Genomic DNA, 20,589 nt, shown 5'->3' with positions numbered 1-20,589 from the left:
CCTAACCCTTTTATAAGCAAGAGTTTTCACATAAAAATTCATATTCTCTGGGCCTTTGAGCGTGCTGACAGTACCTGGCCCCCTTTCCCACGTCAAGCTGATGCTGAGTACCACCATTCCTTCAAGTTAAGAGAAATCCCATTCACCGGTGTCCACTGTTCCCTGATGTCCTCAGCCAGAGCCCTCACGTTAGTTGGCACACATCGCGTACTTGTGGCGCTGTTTTCTCAAGCCATCAGCTTCCAGTTCCTTCTTCCTGTGAGCTTGTGTCTGGGGCCACTGGTCCAGAGTGAAACGTGCTCTGGCAGAGTCGGCAGAGGGCGCTGTGGGAGCGCAAGGGAGAGGTGCCGCAGGCACCTTCAGGGTGTTGTCTGTACCTTCCTCCACTGGTGCAGAGGGGAGCAGGCCCAGTCAGCGCATGAATTCCTGGGATATACCTACACTGTTCATTCAGTCATGGGTGATTTACTCATTCATTCAAGCACACATTCAGCAAGTGGTTAGTAAATATTTGCTGTGTGTTTGGCACTGTGCCAGGCCCTGTCCTTAGCTCCCAAGAGTATAAAGTGTGTTTAGGAATTCAAGATATAAGATTATGTCCCCACCCTTTTATTTTGTCTCATTCACCAAGCTCCTACAACATCTAGCACTACTTTCTGGCACATAGTAGGTGTTCTACCCATACATGCATTAGTGAATGAAATGGTAACTAATAAGAATGCCTCTCATTTACTGAGCTCTTCCACGTTTACATGTACTGTCTCCATTTTCAAGATAAGTTGTCATTTTCCTGTTTTAATGTTAAAGAAGTGAGGCACAGAGAGGTTATTTAAATTGCCTGAGTTCACATAGCCAGTCTGAACTCTTAGCCACAATTCCATGTGCCATCTCAGCAGTGTAAGGCAGGACATGCTCAGGGCCAAGGTGTAGCATATACAGGGGCTGCCTCGGACTTTCAGAAGGCTGAGCAGTCAAGATGGGTTGAGAAGGGAGGGAAGGCTTCGTGAAGTCTGGACAGAGGGGAGACGCTGGACGGAGCATGAGGTTAAGGGACAGCATCCATACAAGTCCTCCAAAAGTGCTTCCTGGGTGGAGAGGGGAGGCTGTCAACAAGGACATGGTCCTTCAGCAAATGTGAGGTCTCCCATCTGCCAAGCCCTGGGCCGTGCACTCAGGAGGGTATGAACATGAAGAAGAGCCTGCCTTGAGGATCCACAGGCAATTGTCAGACAAGGCAAAATATGTACATAACTGAACTCTAGGGGAGGAAGTGTTGAGAGCTGGAAGTGGAGTGGGAGGGGAGCAGTTTCCCAGAGGAACAGTTGTTTCCAATTGGAAAGACCAGAGCAGGCTCCTGGACAAGGTGGCATCTGAACTGAGCCGTGAGGGGTTGGTAGGACTGCAACCTGTCATGGATGAAAGGCACTCAGGTGACAGCACCAAAGACAAAGACCTGGCATGCATGTGGCAGGTGGCCCCTCTGTGACCCCAGGGTAAGAGGGTGGTGTGGGAGGGGAGGCTGATGGGGCAGGACAAGTGCTTCTGGAGAGTTCCGTGTGCTGCACTAAACAGCTCAGCTTTCTCCCCCGCAGGGCAGGGAGGTTTGTAGCCAGGGAGGAACAGGTGTTGCCCAAGGAGAAGCTACATAAAAATATTTGTCTTATAGGTTGTAAGTTCCTAGAGGGCATGGCTCCCAATTGGGAGCAAGATTTAGAACAGTAATGCTGAGGCCTCTAGAAACATGTTCACCCTGATGATGTCTTGCTCAGATTGCAAGAGGGAAGTGTAATCAGAATCACCCTTAACCAGGAACCAGAATGTCTGGGCCCAGTTCCTCCTATGTCACCAACCAGGTGCCTCTCTGGGCATAGTTTCCTCATCTGCAATATGAAAGGGTGGAGCACCTCTAACGGCCCTCCTAACCCCAATTCATTCCCTATGAATCTAAGAACCCCGTGCCCACACCTCAGCCTCCAAGGAGTACTTATCACAGAGCCAGGCAGGCATGGGAAGGTTCAGCCACGCTTGCTGGGCAGCACACATGGGGAAGGCAGGGCCAGCAGCCACTGATTGACCCAACCGTAGCAGGAGTAGGGGAGAGTGAGGGCTGCCAGAGGAGAGGCAGCCTGCTGGCTTGTTCAAGTAGGGCAAGGGATTGGGGTGGAGGGGAAGTGAGCTACCCAAACAGCTTCCTCCCAAACCAGCTCCAGGCCCAGGGTTGGGCATTTCACAAAAAGGCCCAAGAAGCTTTGTGAACATTTCCTGTCCCGCCCAAGCCCCTTTCCTGGCACTGACAGCCCAACTCAGGGTTACCACACTGCTCACCTGTGAAGCAATCTTCCCGCGAGAGCTGACTATCCGGCCAAGGGCTGCCTATAAATGTTGGACACACAGGGTGCTGTCAAACCCCGTTGTGTGGCTCCTTGGCAGGTAAGTGAGCCATCAGCTTCCACAGGCAGGAGCCTGCTTGCCAACTCTTTCTTTACTTCCCCCCCACCCACCCACCCATCTTCTTTCCAAGGCCTCTTCCTGGAAGCCCTCCTCGATTAATCAAAATTTCCTCACATTTTCTTGGCTCATATTCTGCTGGAGCCTCTTGTCCTCAACTGCACTGCTTTTTGGCATTTTCCAGATATTCTAAAACCATCCCTTCCATGTGTGGGGCAGCATCTTCTCTCAAATCACCTGGAGCCATTCTTTCTTTTACTTCTGTGTTTCCCCTTCTGTTCCTATGGGCAGCCTGTGGGAGGTGTCAGGGAAGCTCAGCAGCCTTTTCTTCTAAGCACCTGAACCCCTGCATCTCCACTTTGCAGACAAGAGTGCAGGAAGATGGCGGACCAGCTGTCACAGATGGAATGCAGCATTGAGACCATCATCAACATCTTCCACCAGTACTCTGTGCGGCTGGGGCACCCGGACAAACTCAACCAGAAAGAAATGAAACAGCTGGTGAAAAAAGAGCTGCCGAACTTCCTCAAGGTAGGCTGTGCTCCTCGTGGGCCTGACGCAGCCTGGAGACAGTCTGGGCCAAGGATGGAGGATGGGGTGCAGTCTGCAATGGTCAAGGAGGAAAGTCTAGCTCCTTCAGCCCAGCCTCCCTGTCACCAGAGTTACTCCAAGTTAGACAGCAGACAGAGTCGAGCAAGACTGACTTACAGATGTGTGCTGTGTGCAGGGCCCTGTCCTGGGCAGAGTCACATAGTGGTGAACACACAGCAAAGATGTTGGCCAGTAAAGAGCACAGGAAAATCCAATGCCAGTAAGTCCCCCAAAGAAAATAAGAGAGCATGCTATGGGTGGCGTGGGCTGGGTGGGAAAAGCTGACTATTTGGGTGGACAGGAAGAGCCCCTCCAAGGAGGTGATTTGAGCTGACACCTGAACTGAGGAGGGAAGCAACTGAGGACGACCCTTGGCAGGGGCTGGGCAGACACCAAACCTCAGCTGTTGTCAGAATGCAAGGGCTGAGGGGCCTTTCTAACCTAAGAGTCCGTGGAAACACAGACACTACATGTAGGAAGCACCCAGTGAGCAGTGGCAGGCACAAAGCACTCAGTAACATGTTCATTTATTCCCTGATCTGAAAATAACAGGCAATTCTAGGAAAAAAAGGATTAGTTCCACTTGATCTTTCAGTTTCTTTATAAGATCAGGGACTTGGGGTACAGAGACCTGGACCAAGAAGGGTGAAAAGCCTGAGTCCCAGCCTCAGTTCTATTCCTAGAGCCAGTGGCAGCCTTCCCTGAAGCCTCGCCCCACTTCAGTAGTCAGTAGTGGGGATGCTGACACTGGGTCAAGGTGCATAAGACACTGGGAAGAAGGGTGCCAGGTCAGGATAAACAAGAAACAATATAGCCAAGAGTTCATGGGGTGAGGGTCTCCTCAGTGTGATTCCTATGCCTGCCCCACCACCCACCTCCTTCGTACTCTGCCAGAAGCAGAGTGGTAGTCCAGGAGGAGAAGCTGGGACCCAGCCAAGCAGCTGCTCCAGAGTGAGTGCTCTGGCCAGGCATGGGAGAAGGGCAGAAAGAGGGCTGTGTGGGAGCACTGCAGAGTGGGAAGGGCCTGGGAACAGAGCTGGGCACCCGCAGGGTCCCAGGAGGGGACTTGGCTAAGCTACCCCAGCCAGTGGGGGGGACCAACTGAAGCTCTCTTCTGCCCTGCCTGGACCCTCCCTTGCCCTGGCTACTTCATCGCACCCTGTGGGGTCAATGGAGAGCCAACACTGCCCTCTGTCCCCACCTTGCTTTCCTCAGGGGTTTCCCTACTATGCAGGTTAAAATGCAGATGCATGTCCCAAATGAGTGACCTAGAGAGGGAAGGGAGGGGAAAGGGGAGGGAGCAGGATGGACAGGTGGAGGGACAGGGCTCATTTCCACTCTGCAGCTCCCAACCCTACTCAATCTGCAAAAACCAGCTGTCCTTTTCTAAGTCAGTTTCCTCAAGTCTTCCTCAAAGAAGAGACCAAGTCCACCTGCTAGACTTGTTATAAAGACCAATGAGGTGACATTTCTGTACGTACTAATTGTGTGACCTCAAGCAAGTCACTTGACCTCAGTTCTTCTGTAAAATGGAGAGAATTGTAGTGCCCAGGTTGTATGCAGACTAAATCAGAACGTGTCCAAAGCGTGCTCAGCATCTGCTACCCTGTGGGCATCAGTCCATGGTCATTTTCAATTTTATAACTGAGGCCCAGGGGCCAGGCTTCCCTGTAGCTTTGCCTAGGGTCATTTGCTGAGCTCCCTGTCCCTAACGCTGGCCACACCCAGCCCTGACTGCCATGTCTCCCCCACCCACAGAAGCAGAAGAAAAATGACAATGCCATAAACAAGATCATGGAGGACCTGGACACAAATGGAGACAAGGAGCTGAACTTCGAGGAGTTCTCCATCCTGGTGGGCAGGCTGACGGTAGCCTCCCATCAGGAAATGCATAAGAATGCCCCTGAAGGAGAAGGCCACAGCCATGGGCCAGGCTTTGGGGAAGGTGGCCAGAGCCACTGCCATAGCCACGGTGGCCACGGCCATAGCCATGGTGGCCATGGCCACAGCCACTAATCAGGAGACCAGGACACCCTTCCCCCACCCAACCAGGGTCACAGGGTGGCCATGCCAAACTGCCTTAGCTGGGGGACTGGGAACAGGGAGCAAAATAAAGTCTTCCTCCAAGCCAGCGCTCTGCGTGCTTCTTCCAACTCCCCCTTCCCAACCTATCCTTCTGGGGGCCTGGGTGTTACAGCCTATCTTTCTGGGGCCCTGCCCCTTAACTGGGGCTCAACCCCTTCATTTGGTAATAACAGAGTGAGAAATCATGATAATGTGGGTCTGTTCTGAGCCCCTTGGGCTCACTGCCCTATTTCCTCACCTCTAACCTCAGGCCCCATGACTCAGTCCCAGTCACCCCACTCCAGCTCAAGACTTCCCTGTACTGCCTGTCAAATTGGCCCTTGTCTCCATAGAAAACAAAAGGGGGTATCCCTTCCCCTCAACATGCCAACCACCCCCTACCCAGCCCTGTCTGCCTCCTTCCCCCAGTACTGTCCAACATCTTCCACAACCATCTGTCTCCTAAGAGAAACTTATTTCTCTGGAAGTTGTCCAGAGGTGCACCTAGGAGCCATATCTGGGGAGGAATACTGTATTGGGTGTATTTACCCACAAATTAGGTTTTGAATCAATCCATGGGAGCAAATCAGTGTCTCTTCATAGACCTAGCATCCTCATCATGGATGGACACTGAGGCAGGTGCAGGCATGGATGAGAGTAGGGGAGTCTGGCCCCGTGCCCACCCAGTCCCAAAAGGATGGAGAGAGGGAACTCCTGCCTGCTTATTGGAAGAATGAGTTCCAATCATGGCGCTGCAGCTATAAGGCTTAACCACCACCATGAGGAAGCTGGACTCTGGGTCCAGGGAGCCAATTGGGCCTGAGGATTTTGATTCTAAGCCTTAAGGCTCCCTTTGGTGACTGAGGCGCCTGCAGTCCCTGGTTAGTGGCTGAGAGTCCAGCCCAGCAGGGCATTTGTTTCCAGACACAAACACAGCAACCGGGCTTGGCTCGCAGCTTCCCCACGAAGCAGCCTCCATGCCCAACCTCTCATTTCAGAGACTTCCAGATGACTCCTCTGACACCTGTGGCCTGAGTGCTTCACCATGAAGTCCCTTTCCCAGGTTACCACCAGGCTGGGATTGGCCTTCTGAAAACCAGAGCCCATATCAGGGTGTGTGCCCTGCCCTGTCCTTCCAGCAGAGAGAATGCTCCGAGAGATCTAGGATTTGGAGAGCTGGAAAGAGATTGGCAGTCATCTATCTCCAAAAATGAAAGGAGTGAGACAGAGAGTGGAGAAGAGACCAATCGAAGGCCATAAAGTGGTGGAGCTGGTCAAAATAGTGCAGAAGGGAAAAGGCCTTGAACCCCATCTTTTCCTTGGGCTAGATGTCCCAGCTTCTTCCACACTGCTGAGCATGGGGACAATTTCAGTTTAGGTTCCATCTTCCCACACTGCGTGGCTGTGGCCAGTTCCCAGGCTGTCTGCAGTGGACTGTGCATGTTTCTGCCTTAAGGGCCCAGGGGCCTCTGCTATGGGCACAGGGATTAATGGCTCCCACTTGAGGGAGTTTCCAGGGATTGCTCCAGGCTGTGAGCTTGGGAAACAGAGTTGTTTTTGCTTTGTTTTTGTTTTTGTTTTTAGATTATTTTTTTTAAAGAATTTTTTTAGCGTTTATTTATTTTTGAGACAGAGAGAGACAGAGCATGAACGGGAGAGGGTCAGAGAGAGAGGGAGACACAGACTCTGAAACAGGCTCCAGCCTCTGAGCAGTCAGCACAGAGCCCAGAGCGGGGCTCAAACTCACGGAGTGCGAGATCGTGACCTGAGCCGAAGTCGGACGCTTAACCGACTGAGCCACCCAGGCGTCCCTATTTATTTATTTTTTGAGAGAGTGCAAGCAGGGGAGGGGCAGAGAGACAGGGAGAGAGAGAATCCCAAGCAGACTCCACACTGTCTTCACAGAGTCCAATGCAGAGATCAATCCCACCAACTGTGAGATCGTGACCTGAGCTGAAATCAAGAGTTGGACACTTAACTGACAGAGCCACCCAGGCACCCCAGAGAGCAGAATTTAGAAGCCCCCAGTCCCTTCCCTGCCTGACTTAAGGAGCCAACAGCTCAGGAAACACCTCTGACAGCCCTTCTCCCTGACCCTCATGTCCAGGGAGGGGTCACCTTCTGGATGCAGCTTGCTAGGGGAAAGAGAACCAGGGATATGGGAGGCCTGGGGATACCCCAGGTAGAGCAGGTGACCCCACACCCTCCACCGACCCTTGCTTTTCACAATGTGCCCTAAATATTTGTGACTCTGCCTCGCCACTAGACTGGGCCAAGTGTCTGCTTACCTCTGCTCTTGTAGGTGGTGTGGAGAAAAGAAGAAGGGGGTGGTGGCATTAAAACTGGCAGATGGAAAGCTTCTGGATATCATCACAGAGTCTCACACTGGAAGGTAGAGGGCAGCAAGCCCACCACCCCCAAAGCTTTATCTGTTGCACACTAGAAGCTTCCATTTGCAAAAAAAAAGGGATTTGTCTTGAAAAAAGCTTGAAAATTGTTGCTTAAACCCAACCTTCCCCACCCCCATGCTTGATTGATTCTCCCCAACATCCCTAACAAGTGGCGATTTGGCCTAAACTCCGCCAGGTAAAGGAGCATCCTAATGTGGCACCTAGAAGGTTCTTCATCACACCAAGCTAAAATCTGTCTTCTGTGCCTGCTGGGCATTAATCCTAGTTTCCCTCCCACATCCTTAGGGACACAGAATAAATCAAACCCCCTCCATCCATACAGCCACCCACCCACTCTTTCAAAGTATTTTCCGTAAGTGATATCCAAGCTTTCTCCAGCCTCTGCACCTTTACACCAGGAATGCTCTCACCACCCTGGTGTCTCTGGCAAATCTCTTAGGATCTGTAAAGGCCCAGAGCCTGTCACTGCCTTCATGAAGATGTCCCTGACAACCATTTCTGCAAACATATAAGACCTTACCCCTCATACCATTGCACTTCTCATACAGACTTGTAACCCCTTATCAAGTGTGATGATAGTTCTAAAGGCAGAAATTATGGCTGATTTGCCCCAAATCCCCAGGTGCTGGAATGAGCATTACAGATTAACAAGTGAAGGTAGAGGTCCTAGGACCCTGTGGAGTTAGAGGGGTTGCTGGAGAGGGCAACTGAGGGGCAAGCATGTCGGGGGCAGAGCTTCATAGATGCCAAGAATTCTCCCCTTCCCTTCTCTCTCCACTAGCTCAGTCTGAGAGTGGGGCATGGTTTTAGACCCCAGGAGAAAGTTTAACAGTAAGCCACTTTTACAGAGCCCTGTGGGGTTTTCCTTAAACATATTTTAAGAGAGTAATAAAGGTAATTTAGCCTCTTCCATCCCATTAGCCCCTTCCATTCCAAAAAGCTGACTCCGTAAATGATCCTAAAAGTTGTATGGAACTACGAAAGACCACAAATAGTCAAAGTAATCTTGAGAAAGAAGAACAAAGCTAGGGCATGTGCGTGGCTCAGTCAGTTAAGTGTCCAACTTCAGCACAGATCATGATGTCTTGGTTCCTGAGTTCAAGCCCCGCATTGGCCTCTGTGCTGCTGGTGCAGAGCCTGGAACCTGCTTCAGATTCTGTGTCTCCCTCCCTCCCTGCCCCTCCCCTGTTAGTTCTCTGCATATCTCTCTCTCTCTCTCTCTCTCTCTCTCTCTCTCTCATAAGTAAAACACTAAAAAGAAGAAGAAGGACAAGAAGAAGGAGGAGGAGGAGGAGGAGAGGAGGAATAAAAAAGCTGGAAGCTGGAGGTATCACAATCCCAGATTTCAGGTTATACTACAAAGTTTTAGTAATCCAAACAGTGTGGTACTGGCACAAAAATAGACATTTAGGGGCACCTGGCTGGTTCAGTTGGTTAAGACTTCAAGTGAGGTCATGGTCTCATGGTTCATGAGATCGAGCCCCACATTGGGCTCTCTGCTGTCAGTGCAGAGCCTGCCTCAGATTCTCTGTCTCCCTCTCTCTCTGCCCCTCCCCACTCTCAAAAATAAATAAACATTAAAAAAAAATAGACACATAGATCCGTGTAACAGGGTAAAGAGCCCAGAAATAAACCCATGATTATATGGTCAGTTAATCTATGACAAAGGAGGAAACATATACAATGGGGGAAGAATAGTATGTTCAACAAATGGTGCTAAAGAAACTGGAAAGCCACATGCAAAAGGGTTAAGTTTTTCTAACTTTCTTAATACCATACACAGAAATAAACTCAAAATGGATTAAAGACCCAAATGGGGCACCTAAAACCATAAAATTCCTAAAACACAGGCAGTAAACTCTTGGACATTGACCTTAGCAATATTTTTCTGGATATGTCTCCCCAGGCAAGGGAAACAAAAACAAAAATAAGCTATCGAGAATTCATCAAACTAAAAAGGTTTTGCACAGTGAAGGAAACAACCAACAAAACAAAGGCAACCTACTGAATGATAGAAGATATTTGCAAATTATATATCTGATAAAGGATTAATATCTAAAATATATTACATAACTTATACAACTCAACACCAAAAACAAACAAACAGTTGAATTAAAAAATGGGGCAAGGACCTGAACAGAAATTTTTCCAAAGAAGACATACAGGTGGCCAACAGATGGCCATGAAAAAATGCTCAACATCACTCATTATTGGGGAAATGCAAATAAAAACCACAATTAGATACCACCTCATCTGTCAGAATGGCTATTATCAAGAAGAAAAAAAAATAAGAATGTTGGTGAGGATGTGAAGAAAAGGGACCTTTGTGAGCTGTTGATGGGAATGTAGATCAGTGCAGCCATTGTGAAGAACAGTACGGAATTCCCTTAAAAATTAAAAATAGAAGTGATTCCACTTCTGCATATTTACCTGAAAAATACAAAAACACTAATTCGAAAAGATATACTCACCCCTATGTTTATTGCAGCATTATTTACAATAGACAAGGTATGGAAGCAGCCCAAGTGTCCATCAGTAGTTGAATGGATAAAGATGTGTTGTGTACACAAGATTGAATATTAGCCATAAAAATGAATGAAATCTTGCCATTCGTAACAACATGGATGAACCTAGGGAATTATGCTAAGTGAAATAAGTCAGACAAAGACAAATACCATATGATTTCATATATATATGGAATCTAAAAAACAAAACAAACAAATAAAACCCAAAAAAAACATAAACAGACTCAAATACAGAGAACAAATTTGAGGTTGCCAGAGGGGAGAATGAGTCAGGGGGATGGGCAAAACAGGCGAAGAGAAATAAGAGGTGCGAATTTCTGGTAATTCGCAAAATAAATAAGTCACAGGGATAAAAACTATAGCACAGTGTTGTGTGTTGACCCACGGTAAGTACACTCACCATGATGAGCACTGGGTAACAGCACTATGTTGTATGCCTGAAACTAATAGAATATTATACATCAACTAGACTTCAACTAAAAATTAAAAATTGAAAAGCTAGTCCTGTTGAGAAGAGAGGAACCAGCTTCCTGCCTCAGGCCAAGGTTCAGATTCCCACCCCACATGAGAATCACACCTCTGTGATTAAGGAGTCCTTTTGGGAAATGAGAACTTTTGGGGTTTCCCCACCTCATGGTGACTAAAGAACAGAGAGCCTGTCATGAGATGCCTGCCCCCTGGTTCCTGTAAGAGGGAGTTGCTCTCCTTAGCAGTAGAACCTGAACTTCTGGGTGTTTTTCTGGGAGGGATGAGAAAGAGAAGCACCTTAAGCTGCCCAGATGCTTAATAGTGCTCTGAATGTATTCTGGGGCCTGGGTGGCGTGGTATGTTTTAGATTTGGGGGAAGAGGTGAGTTCTCTTACCATTCACCTGTTTGTCCATTCATTCATTCACTCAACACACATTGATGGGGGGCGGGGGGAGACATGGGAAATAAAGCCTTGCCTGTGATTAAGAAGCCCCCAGGGGGGCACCTGGGTGGCTCAGTCGGTTGGGCGTCTGACTTTGGCTCAGGTCATGATCTCACGGTCCGTGAGTTCAAGCCCCGCGTCGGGCTCTGTGCTGACAGCTCGGAGCCTGGAGCCTGCTTCGGATTCTGTGTCTCCCTCTCTCTCTGACCCTCCCCCATTCATGCTCTGTCTCTCTCTGTCTCAAAAGTAAATAAACGTTAAAAAAAAAAAAAAAAAAAAAAAAAGAAGCCCCCAGGCCTATAGGACAAATAAGATAGCTCCTTGAAGGATTTTAATATGGGAAATAAAAGGCCAGAGGATAAAGTTTGGTAGGGCTATGAGGTGAGCATGCTGTCCTTCAGTGGGAGCTGGAGGGCAAATGTGAGAACTCCGTCAAGGCTGCAGACAACCCTGAACAAACGTGTGGGTGCTCAGAACAAGGAGGATGTGTGTGTGAAGGCCTGGAAGTGGGTAGATGTGGAGTCTGATCAGGAACGAAGAGCCCTGGGGGTGGGAGAGGGGAGGTGGGAGAGGCATAGGGGAGCAGGCCAGGTTCTAGGCCTGGAGCTTGCACTGTCAGCAAGAGAAGGGAGGGTTTTAGAAAGGGATGTGATTTAACCATACTTTAAAGTCTCTCTGTGGCTTATGGGATGGATTTGGGGTGGTAATGAGCAGGCAGGCCCCAAGCCGGTGGGGAGGCTGCTGGATAGTCCAGTGGGAGTTAAAGAGAACCCAAGATGGAACTTCTCAGAGAAGATGAATCCAGCAGGGATTTCGAGTTCCCAGGTCCCAGCTCAGCCAGGACAGACATGGCCCCCAAGCCCTACAGGATAAAGAAGATGATTCTGTGCTGTTTCCCAAGACCTTACCAGGAAGAAAGGCCTCAGCTTTCAGCAGCCTGGTGAGGCAATCTTACACAACCCTGACACAAACTCTGCTCTGAGGTAAACTCCAGAATTCCACCCACCCCCTCCCCGAAGTTGCTGTAGAGAGCCCTGTGTCATGGATTTTGACATTCCAATTACCAAAGTGACAGCAGAGCTGAAACACATGGTTGCTCAAGTCCTGATGCCTCTTGGGGCTCGGGCCTGGACAATCCCCATACCCCAAGGCTCCAGTTGACTCCATTGTCTGATGGAACCCCAACCCCTGTCTGCAGAGATCCCCCACATACAGGAGACAGGGAATGTGAGCACTAGGGAGGGCCAGCTGGCCCCTCCCTGTGGACGCCCCCACATTTTCCCCTTCTGCTGTGAGCTCTCCTGTTTTTACCCATGTACCAGAATTGTCATATGCAGGTCAGTGATAAAGGGGATTGTGGCCAAAGCCTGAAGCAGCAGCATGGGGCCCAGTTCCAATCCATCCTTCCTGTCCTCCTCTTCTTGGGGCTGCACTCTCCTTCTCCAACCAGTCTACGTTCTCTCTCTGAGTCTTTTCCTCAAATGCTGCTTTCTGCCCTCCTGGTCTCAGTGGTGAAGTGTAGTGCCAAGTAGCTGGGGTGTTTCCAGGAATGGCAATGCCTTTAAGAGTAATTCAGGGTCATTTCTAGCCAGGGATGACACCTTCAAAGCAGAACACACTCAGCTTCGGAGGCACCTGCTAATAGTGGAAATAGAAAATCACAAGGAGCTGAGGGTCTTGAGCCTGAAAAAGAGAAGCAAGGGGGAGGAGTGGGGTCATGGCAACAGCCTTCAAATAATGCTGAGGACCAGGGAGAGGAGTTGACCCCACAGTAAGACCTCCAAATCCCTCTGAGATGAGGCCCATCTGCCAGGAAGTCCCGTCCTCCCCACCACAACCAAAAGCATCTCACTTGCATTTTGGATCAGCTGCTCATTCCCTCAGAAATGAGAACACTAGAAAACACTGACTTGATTCCACTAAACCAACATTCATCGATTATTCATTGATTCATCAGCCAGGCATTAAGGAGCAACCACTTGTGGACACCGTCCCAGGTGCCTGGTGGTCAGAGCAGATGAGTTCCTGCGCTGGTGAGTTTACATCTAGGAAAGAGTCAGACAGTAAACAAGCCAAGAAATACATAATAGATCATTTCAGGGGTGATAAGCTCCACAAGGAAAATGAAAGAGGGAGATGTGATGGAGCGCTGCGTGGGGCGGAGAACCAGGCAGGGCCTCTCTGGGGCAGCAATGATGGAAATGAGACCAGATGACAAGGACTGGAAAGCTTCCAGCATGTTTTAATCAGGTGAGTGACACGATGCAATTTGTGTGTGGAGGGGGGGATGGGGTCTAGACTAGAAGCACAGGACCAGGTAGGAGGCTTTTGCACTAAGCCTGATCCCCATACCAAATACTACATTAGGTCCCTGCCCTCGAGGAGCCCTTGGTCTGATGGGAGCAACAAACACCCAAATAGAAATTTTCAATATCATGGTATAGGCAAAAGAAAAGTGCAGGTGGGTGATAACCACAAGGCACCCTGGGAGCACAGCGGAGCTACCTTTTGTCTGCCTTCTCAGCTTGGGTGGAGGTGGGGAGAGAGAGAAGGAAGGCTGAGGAAAGCTTCAGCAGATTAATGCCCAGGTGAGTGTTGGAAGGGCAAGAGTTGGGCTTCTGCATGCCCAGCACTGCGTTAGGTAATCAGAGAAATGAGAGAAGCATAGTCTACTTTGCTTTCTTTTGACTTGGATGACTTTTTATCTTGGCAAAGTTAAAATGATGAGTCCTAGTCATTCTCACACCGGGGGGCTCCTGGAAGCCATCTCATTGACTTCGGATCTTTTCCTGACTTCCAAAGTCCCGACACGCACTTTGGCTTGCCTTGCCTTGCAGTGTGCCAGCAGCACGGCTGAGATATCTTTCCAAAGGGCAAGGTGTTGCACCCAAAACAGTGGCGTTGGTGTCCCCAATAGAATAATAACACCTTTGGCCAGGCACTCTGTCAGACCAATCATGATGGGCAGGCAAACCCCAGAGTTCCCATGAAATCTACTCTGGATGGGAAAGTGGAAACATGTGAGGGATGTGAAAGGCTGAGCTCCCCAGTGGGTGTGACATTTGGGTTGGGTCTTAGTGGGTAAGCAAGAGATCTAAATCTCAGTGATCTGGTGCAGAGATCTGATGCATCTTAAAGGGACGAGAGGGCACTTCAGAAAAAGAGGACAATAGTACAGTGGGTGCAGAATCTGAGAAGTCTGTAAGTTCATGGGGAAACTGAAGAACATTCTGGAATGGCTGGAGACCAGGACTCAGAGTGGTGGGCAGGAGTTGATGTCTCCATGCTGGAGACGACAGGTCCAGTCTCTGTGGTCCTATGGTTCTAACAGTCCTCATGTCCGTCCATTTGTTTCATGATGCCTGCCATTGTCAGGGGACAAGTCTGCTGCATTTTCATCTAGTCCAAATTGCACTTTTCAGGAGGGAAGGCTGAGGCTCACACAAGGGAGGCTACTTAAACTCACAAAGCCAAGGAGCAGTGGAGCTGGGAGGTTAACCAGGCACATTTGATTCCAGGCAGAGGGTGCCTTTCACTGCTCTCAGGTGCCTCTGGCTGATGAATTTTTACCAAGTGTGAGGGCCCTAAAAATATCTCTAAATAGGATTTAAGTTCAAGTGGCAATTCAGTTGGCTATTTTGAAACAATCATGGCTGGTGAATATTTCCACAACAGCAAATATGCTGGGGTTTGTTCTCATTGGTTGGTTGTTGTTTTCTACCATATTCTGCTAGGACTCTCCATCCCAGATGTGCTCTGGTTTGGGGAACAACAGCCTGGTCTTGTTTCCAGGCCTTCAGTGCTTAACTGCCCTTGGTTACTTGTCCAACACTTGTCAACTTTATCCTAAAAATAACTTCAATCTTTGCTTGGGCTTAAAATAAACGGCATCCGTTGTGGCTGCAGCAGCAAGTGGCTGACCAGCTATAACTTTCTACAAGAGTTAGTATCTTCCTGTTAATGCTAATGGCTGTTGGATGCTTGCTTGGCATCAGGAGCTGCACTGAGTGCTCCACACAGTGTCTGGTCCTCACACCAACTCTGGAAGAGAGGGACCAGTGTTATCCCCACTTTACTGATGGAGAAACTGGGACTTAGAGATTTTGAGTGACTTGTTCAAGGTCTCACAGTAAGTGGTAAAACTAGGGTCTGAACCCAGAACTATAACCCCAACCCTTTCACTCTTGGCCACTACCCTTTAGTGACCAAGAACTCCCTTCCTTCTGACCCTTCTAGATCCCACTCAAAGTTCTCCTCCATCCAATCAAAGTATCCAAAACATTAAAACTGGATGACACTTGAGTGTTTACCTAGTCTAAACTCTTTAAAATGAATTTCTTGAACTCCTTTGAATTCTCCAAAAATGAAGAAAACAGTGGTCCAGAGAGGCAAGGTGCTTTGCCCACTGGGGTCACCCAGTGAGTAAGGGCCTTCCTCGAATGTCTCCCCATTCTCATTTAGTGATGGAACCCTTCCAGGCTTGGGCCCTTCCAAAACCCCCTTCTCTGGGTCCCAAGTCCCTTCCTCTTCTGCCAAACCCACTTCACCCTGCCTCAGCTGTACCACAGATCCACATTCCACAGAAGCAGCAGTTTCCTCAGGGAGGTGCCCCTGCAAACCTCCAACCTCAGCCTCAGTGGTCAGGACTCGTCATTTCCTAGATGCTGTCCTCAATCCCAGCTTCCTTTGCATCACCTCCACAGGGCTTTCCACTGAATGAACTGAAAGACAGACCCACCCCCTCCCCCAACAGAAAGCTCCCATTCTTGCTTCACATATCTGTCATGCCTGTGTTCCAGAAATGACCTTATCTTTCTCAAATTTTGTCACAAAGTCTACCCCTCTGGCCTGTTCTTCTGGCTGAAGAGCCAGGAGGAGCTGGAGGGTCTGCCAGAGCCCAAGGCTGTGCCCTGGATGCTGCATCTGTGGTGTCTTATTCTGCTCAGGCTGCTAGGGAGAAATGCTATAGACTGGTGGCTTCAACAACAGACACTTATTTCTCACCATTCATCAGGCTAGAAGCCAACATGGTTGGTCATGGGCTCTCCTCCTGGCTTGCAGACAGCACCTTCTGCTGTGTGTTCACACTGCCTTCCCCTTTTCTTAGAAGGGCACTAATCCTTACATGAGAGCCCCACCCTCATGACCTGGTCTAAATCTAGTAACTTCCCAAAGGCTCCATCTCCAAATACCATCACACTGAGGGGCACACAAACATTTATCCCACAACATGTACGTATTCTGACATCCAACTGAATGGAGTGTGATCCAAAGGGGCACCCCATCTTCCCCAGACCAGACTTGGCACAAGACAGAGATTTAGGACAGAGACACCCCCAATTACTTCTGAATCAGACTGAATGCACTTCCCACCAGGGAACACTGACCCTGTCCCTTAGGGGCCATGCTCCTTCTTCTTTCTTCTGGGACCATTTAGAAGGAATCAAACCAATAACCATACTGATTTCAATACGTTCATTCATGTAAGAGATATTCATAAAACCCTACCATGTACCAGGCACAGTGCTACAGCACCTGCTCTCAAACACCCTAGTCCTCTGGAGGAGATGGACATTTAACAACAATCACAGCAGTGGATGCAGAATCACAACAGGAGAGAAGAGCACAGATGGAGGGCGGCCTAGTCCTAGAACCTGGCCTTGGACCACACTAAGGAGGGACCCCGGCCCAGGGAAGCGTTCCCTCACATTGCCCTGTGTTGGATAAAGCTAACCCTCTTCTCCATAATCTTGTGTCCCTTGTGCTCCCAACACCTTCCTGCCCCCTACCCAACCCCTTGAGAGAAGCAAGGAAAGGTTCATGTAATTTCTGCATCATTTTCCTCCTTCCAAAATCCTACCACAAATATCGTGTCCAAGGATCCTCCTCACGATCGCTAACTGACCCCAACACCCAAGGCTGGACCACTCTCCTGTTCTCCACAACACCCTGTGCTTACTTCTGTTGAAACAAATATGACACCATGTGGGTATTTCTGTTGCTCAGGTTCTCCCCTGACAAAGACTTTGTCTCTCATCTCTGTACCCTCAGCATCCAGCACATGTCTCAGGGAAAAACCTTTGGAGTAACCCTTGATTTCTCATTTCCAACCTTCAAATGTTTGCAGAGTCTGACTACCCCGCACCACCAGCATGCCTTTCACCTTAGTGCATCTTTCACCTCATCTTTCAAATGGGCTAAGGCTGCACTTCCAACATGATCACCATGAGCTACATGTGACCATTGGCCACAGGAGCAGTGATTGCCAGCATGAGGCCTGCTGGATTTCAAAGGCTTAGGGAAAAAAAAAGAAAAGAATGAAAAATATCTCAATAACTTCTGTCGAGGTGATACTTTTTTTGTTGTATTGGGTTTTCAAAATTCATTGTTAAAATTAATTTCCTCTTTATTTTCACCTTTTTAAATGTGACCACAGGTAAACTTAAAATCACAACCTTGGCCCACAATGTATTCCTACTGGCCAGCACTACTCCAGAGAATCACTTCTCACTGTTCTCCTTGCTTCCTCTCTGATCTGACCCCTACAGTTCCTTCTCCACAAAGGCAGCCAGAATGAACCTTTTGAAGTGTAAATGAAATCATCTCACTCCCTTGCTCAAAACTACCCAGTGGCTCCTTAGCACACTTAAGATACCAAGTCCGCACTACGGTCTGTGGGCCCTGCTCCCTGCTTCCGGCCAGCACACACCACATGCCACTCCTCATCCCAGTTCCTGCACATTGCCTTTCGTGCTGGCTTTTGAGCAGATCGAGCATGTGTCCACCTCAGGGCCTTGGCCTCCCTGTACCAGGAGCTCTTGGCCCAGATATTTTCAAGCTGCTCCCCTTCCTTTCTGGGATATCTGCCCAAATGCACTCCTATCAAGCCAGCATACCCCTCCTTCTCCTTCCACCCCAACCTTATTTCCTTCTTTAGCTTTCTTCATATCCCTTATCACTACCTACCACTGTATCGTATGGTGTACTTTTATTTTTTTGTCTATTTGTTTGTTTTATATCCCTCTCCAATAGAACACAAACCCCAGGTGGACAGGGTTTTGTGTCTTTGGTCTCTGGCTAGATATTCAGTGAATATTTGTTGAATGAATGAACAAATGAACAAACAGATAAGGGCGTCTCAAGGGTCCAAAAGAGGTCTGTCAGAATCACAGGGACAAGGTGTGATCCAGTTTGGAGACCGTGAGCATGGAAAGAAAGAAAGTGCACACTGTTAAGAACTTTTCAAGAATACATTTATTAATTCTCATCTCACTATGTGAGGCTGGGCTTTGGTGATTAGAAGGAAAGGTCTTCTTGGGGACGTTGCTGGAGAAAAGCCCCTCAGAGCTTTCTACTCTTTGTGGATATTGACATGGGCAGTCTGTAGCACGCGAGACACCAGGACTACAAATTCATCAAAGGTGACCTGTCCATCTTTATCAGCATCCAGGTCTTGGAATATCTTGTCAATGGTAGCTTGATCTTTCGTATTCTAGAAGGGAACATCAGAGACAGTAAGCTCAGACTCTTCCTCCTCTTTCTCTGGGCCACTCATCCCTCAGAGCTCAGCTCAGGGGGTCCAGAGACATTAATTCATTCACCAAAACTGTGTTGGAGAATCCAACGTAACAAAATAGAAGATGGAGGGAAGCAGCTGCCGTGAGCCAACATAGAGCCACACAGGTCCCAACCTGGAAGGTGTCTGTAGCTCACTAATCCCCACAGGTAAGGAAACAATCCCAGAAAGAGAGGTGAATAGAGCCTGAGGTGACAGAGTGAGTTATGGGGAGAGGGAGGTGGATCCCCTGTCCCACAGCCCAAGAGAGCATCCTCAGCCAACTCCACCCCTTCAGTGGGCAAGTTTGGATGAGAAGAGTATCACCTACCTGGAGGGAGTTTGTAAGTTCCCTTGTGATCAGCTGCTTCAGCTCACCCTTGGAAAGGGTGTCAGGATCCCCCACCCGGCTTGAGTACCGGTGGAAGACATTAATGATCCCCTCCAAGTGTTCTTCCAGCTTAGTCATCTTCCCAACCTTCAGGAAACAAGAGAGGTCTAAGGCAATTCCTCTCCCACCCCACCTCACATCCCTCTCTGCTCTCTTTCTGGTTTAGACTAGGGATGACTTTCCCCTCACCTGCTTTGTGTTGTCTCTGCTCTGTTTGATCTGTGGAATTTTTCATTTGTAGATAGGCTAGCAGAGGGGGGCGCATATAATGCCATCTAAAGTCTAAGAGAATCAGCCAGTTGCATAGCTCCTCAAGAGTATAACTCAGAGGGTGGTGTTCATCCAAGCACACCTGGGAAGGGTTTGGGGGTTGGCCGAGCTGTTCCCTTTCCCCAGGGGATGGCACTTTGGCCACAGGTCTCTTACAGACATTCACCAGCCCCTTCTGCCTTCACCATCTCTAAGTTCGGAAACTGAGTCTACCTAGCACAGCAAGGCCTGGTCTCTTTGGGTCCAAAATGCAGTCAGCCCAGAGGGGCTCTGGCAGGCAAAAGGCTGTGGCTTCCAACAGCATGCAGTCACTACCCTGTGAGTCCCTTGAAGGACAGCCAAGGACCGGACACTTACCCTTCAACGTGCAGGAGAGTAGAAATGTAGCAAGCAGACAGCACTGGTGAGGAGTACGGAGCCGGGGAGGTTTTTATAAGGCACTCCAGCCCTCACCTTCAACCTCAAGTGAAGAAATCTCTCTGATTCATCTTGAGGCAATTACTAGACAAGGCTTTGTTGCTCAACAGAAGCTTCAAGCCTGTGGCTTTGACTGCAACACCAACAGCCCAGATTGCTCCCATGGCAGAAGCCCCTCCTGCCCAGACTGACACAGAACCCTCACTCCAATCCCACCCACCCACAGGGCCTCAGCTCTGGTATCCAGCCTTCAGGTTCAGCTCTATCACCTGCTCCCTAGTCAAAGTCCATGGGAACATGTTTTGCTGCCTGGATGGTACCTGATTGGAAAGGGAAGGACTGGGGAGAGGTGTTTGCTGAGTTCCTATTACAACAAAAACAATAATGATAATAAAAAACAATCAAGTGAACATGTAGTCCTGGAGCAGAGAAAGGGCACTGGCTTAAAACTAAGGGAATCTTAATACAGTATGGAACTTAGTTAATAATAATGTATCAATAAAGGTTCATCAATTGTTACAAATGTATCATAGTATTATAAGATATTAATCACAGGGAACTGTGTGCAGGTATTTGAAAACTGTCTACAGTATCTTCTCAATTTTTCCATAAATAAAAAACTGTTCTTAAAAACTTAAGTCTCTATGTTTTAAAAAGTAAGCACATTTTGGTCATTCCAGATACTGCTTTATCCAAGTCCTCACCCATTCTGCAGATGAAGAAAATGAGTTTAGAGAGGGGAGGTGTCAAACCCAAATTTGTCTGCTTTCAAAACCTTTGTCATTGATGTGATTTTTTCCCCTAAATCAGAGTATGATTTTTTGTTATAAAAATATGATACATTCTCATACTTTTGGTAAAAATATAATTTGGGGTAGATTTACACAATCTTAAATATAAGGCCCTGATCTTTTTCTTCCAGTTTTTTGCCTAATACAGTCAAATTTTTTCTGAAAATTTATTTATTTATTTATTTATTTATTTTAAAAGTTTTTTAAGTTTATTT

The 20,589-nt window shown here is 48.4% G+C and overlaps 2 protein-coding genes across 2 annotated transcripts; one reads left to right on the top strand and one right to left on the bottom strand.

Moving 5' to 3' along the window:
• Window positions 1–2,329: 2,329 nt before the first annotated feature.
• Window positions 2,330–5,170, top strand: LOC145713363 (protein S100-A9-like). The gene is made up of 3 exons (XM_081792006.1): window positions 2,330–2,430; window positions 2,814–2,979; window positions 4,798–5,170. Exons 2-3 carry the CDS (start codon window positions 2,830–2,832, stop codon window positions 5,053–5,055), a joined length of 408 nt encoding a protein of 135 aa, XP_081648132.1. The 5' UTR covers window positions 2,330–2,430; window positions 2,814–2,829; the 3' UTR covers window positions 5,056–5,170.
• A 13,016-nt stretch (window positions 5,171–18,186) lies between these two features.
• On the bottom strand, window positions 18,187–19,650 carry LOC145713362 (protein S100-A12-like). The gene is made up of 3 exons (XM_081792005.1): window positions 19,524–19,650; window positions 18,837–18,983; window positions 18,187–18,442 (listed from the first exon to the last, which is right to left on the bottom strand). The coding sequence occupies exons 2-3, from the start codon at window positions 18,972–18,974 to the stop codon at window positions 18,302–18,304; spliced, it is 279 nt and encodes a 92-aa protein (XP_081648131.1). The 5' UTR covers window positions 18,975–18,983; window positions 19,524–19,650; the 3' UTR covers window positions 18,187–18,301.
• Between the last annotated feature and the right edge of the window lie 939 nt (window positions 19,651–20,589).

The sequence above is a fragment of the Panthera onca genome, chromosome F1, assembly GCF_046562875.1.
Source record: "Panthera onca isolate mPanOnc1 chromosome F1, mPanOnc1 haplotype 2, whole genome shotgun sequence".
Lineage (NCBI taxonomy): Eukaryota > Metazoa > Chordata > Mammalia > Carnivora > Felidae > Panthera > Panthera onca.
Note: the sequence above shows the minus strand (reverse complement) of the source record. Positions and strands in the feature narration are given on the sequence as shown.

Excerpts from the sequence above, each read along its gene's own strand:
- LOC145713363 (XM_081792006.1), top strand. The coding sequence starts at position 2,830 with ATGGCGGACCAGCTGTCACAGATGGAATGCAGCATTGAGACCATCATC. Across the intron at positions 2,980-4,797 it reads AGCTGCCGAACTTCCTCAAG|AAGCAGAAGAAAAATGACAA; the intron begins GTAGGCTGTGCT and ends CCCCACCCACAG.
- LOC145713362 (XM_081792005.1), bottom strand. The coding sequence starts at position 18,974 with ATGACTAAGCTGGAAGAACACTTGGAGGGGATCATTAATGTCTTCCAC. Across the intron at positions 18,443-18,836 it reads AACTTACAAACTCCCTCCAG|AATACGAAAGATCAAGCTAC; the intron begins GTAGGTGATACT and ends GTTCCCTTCTAG.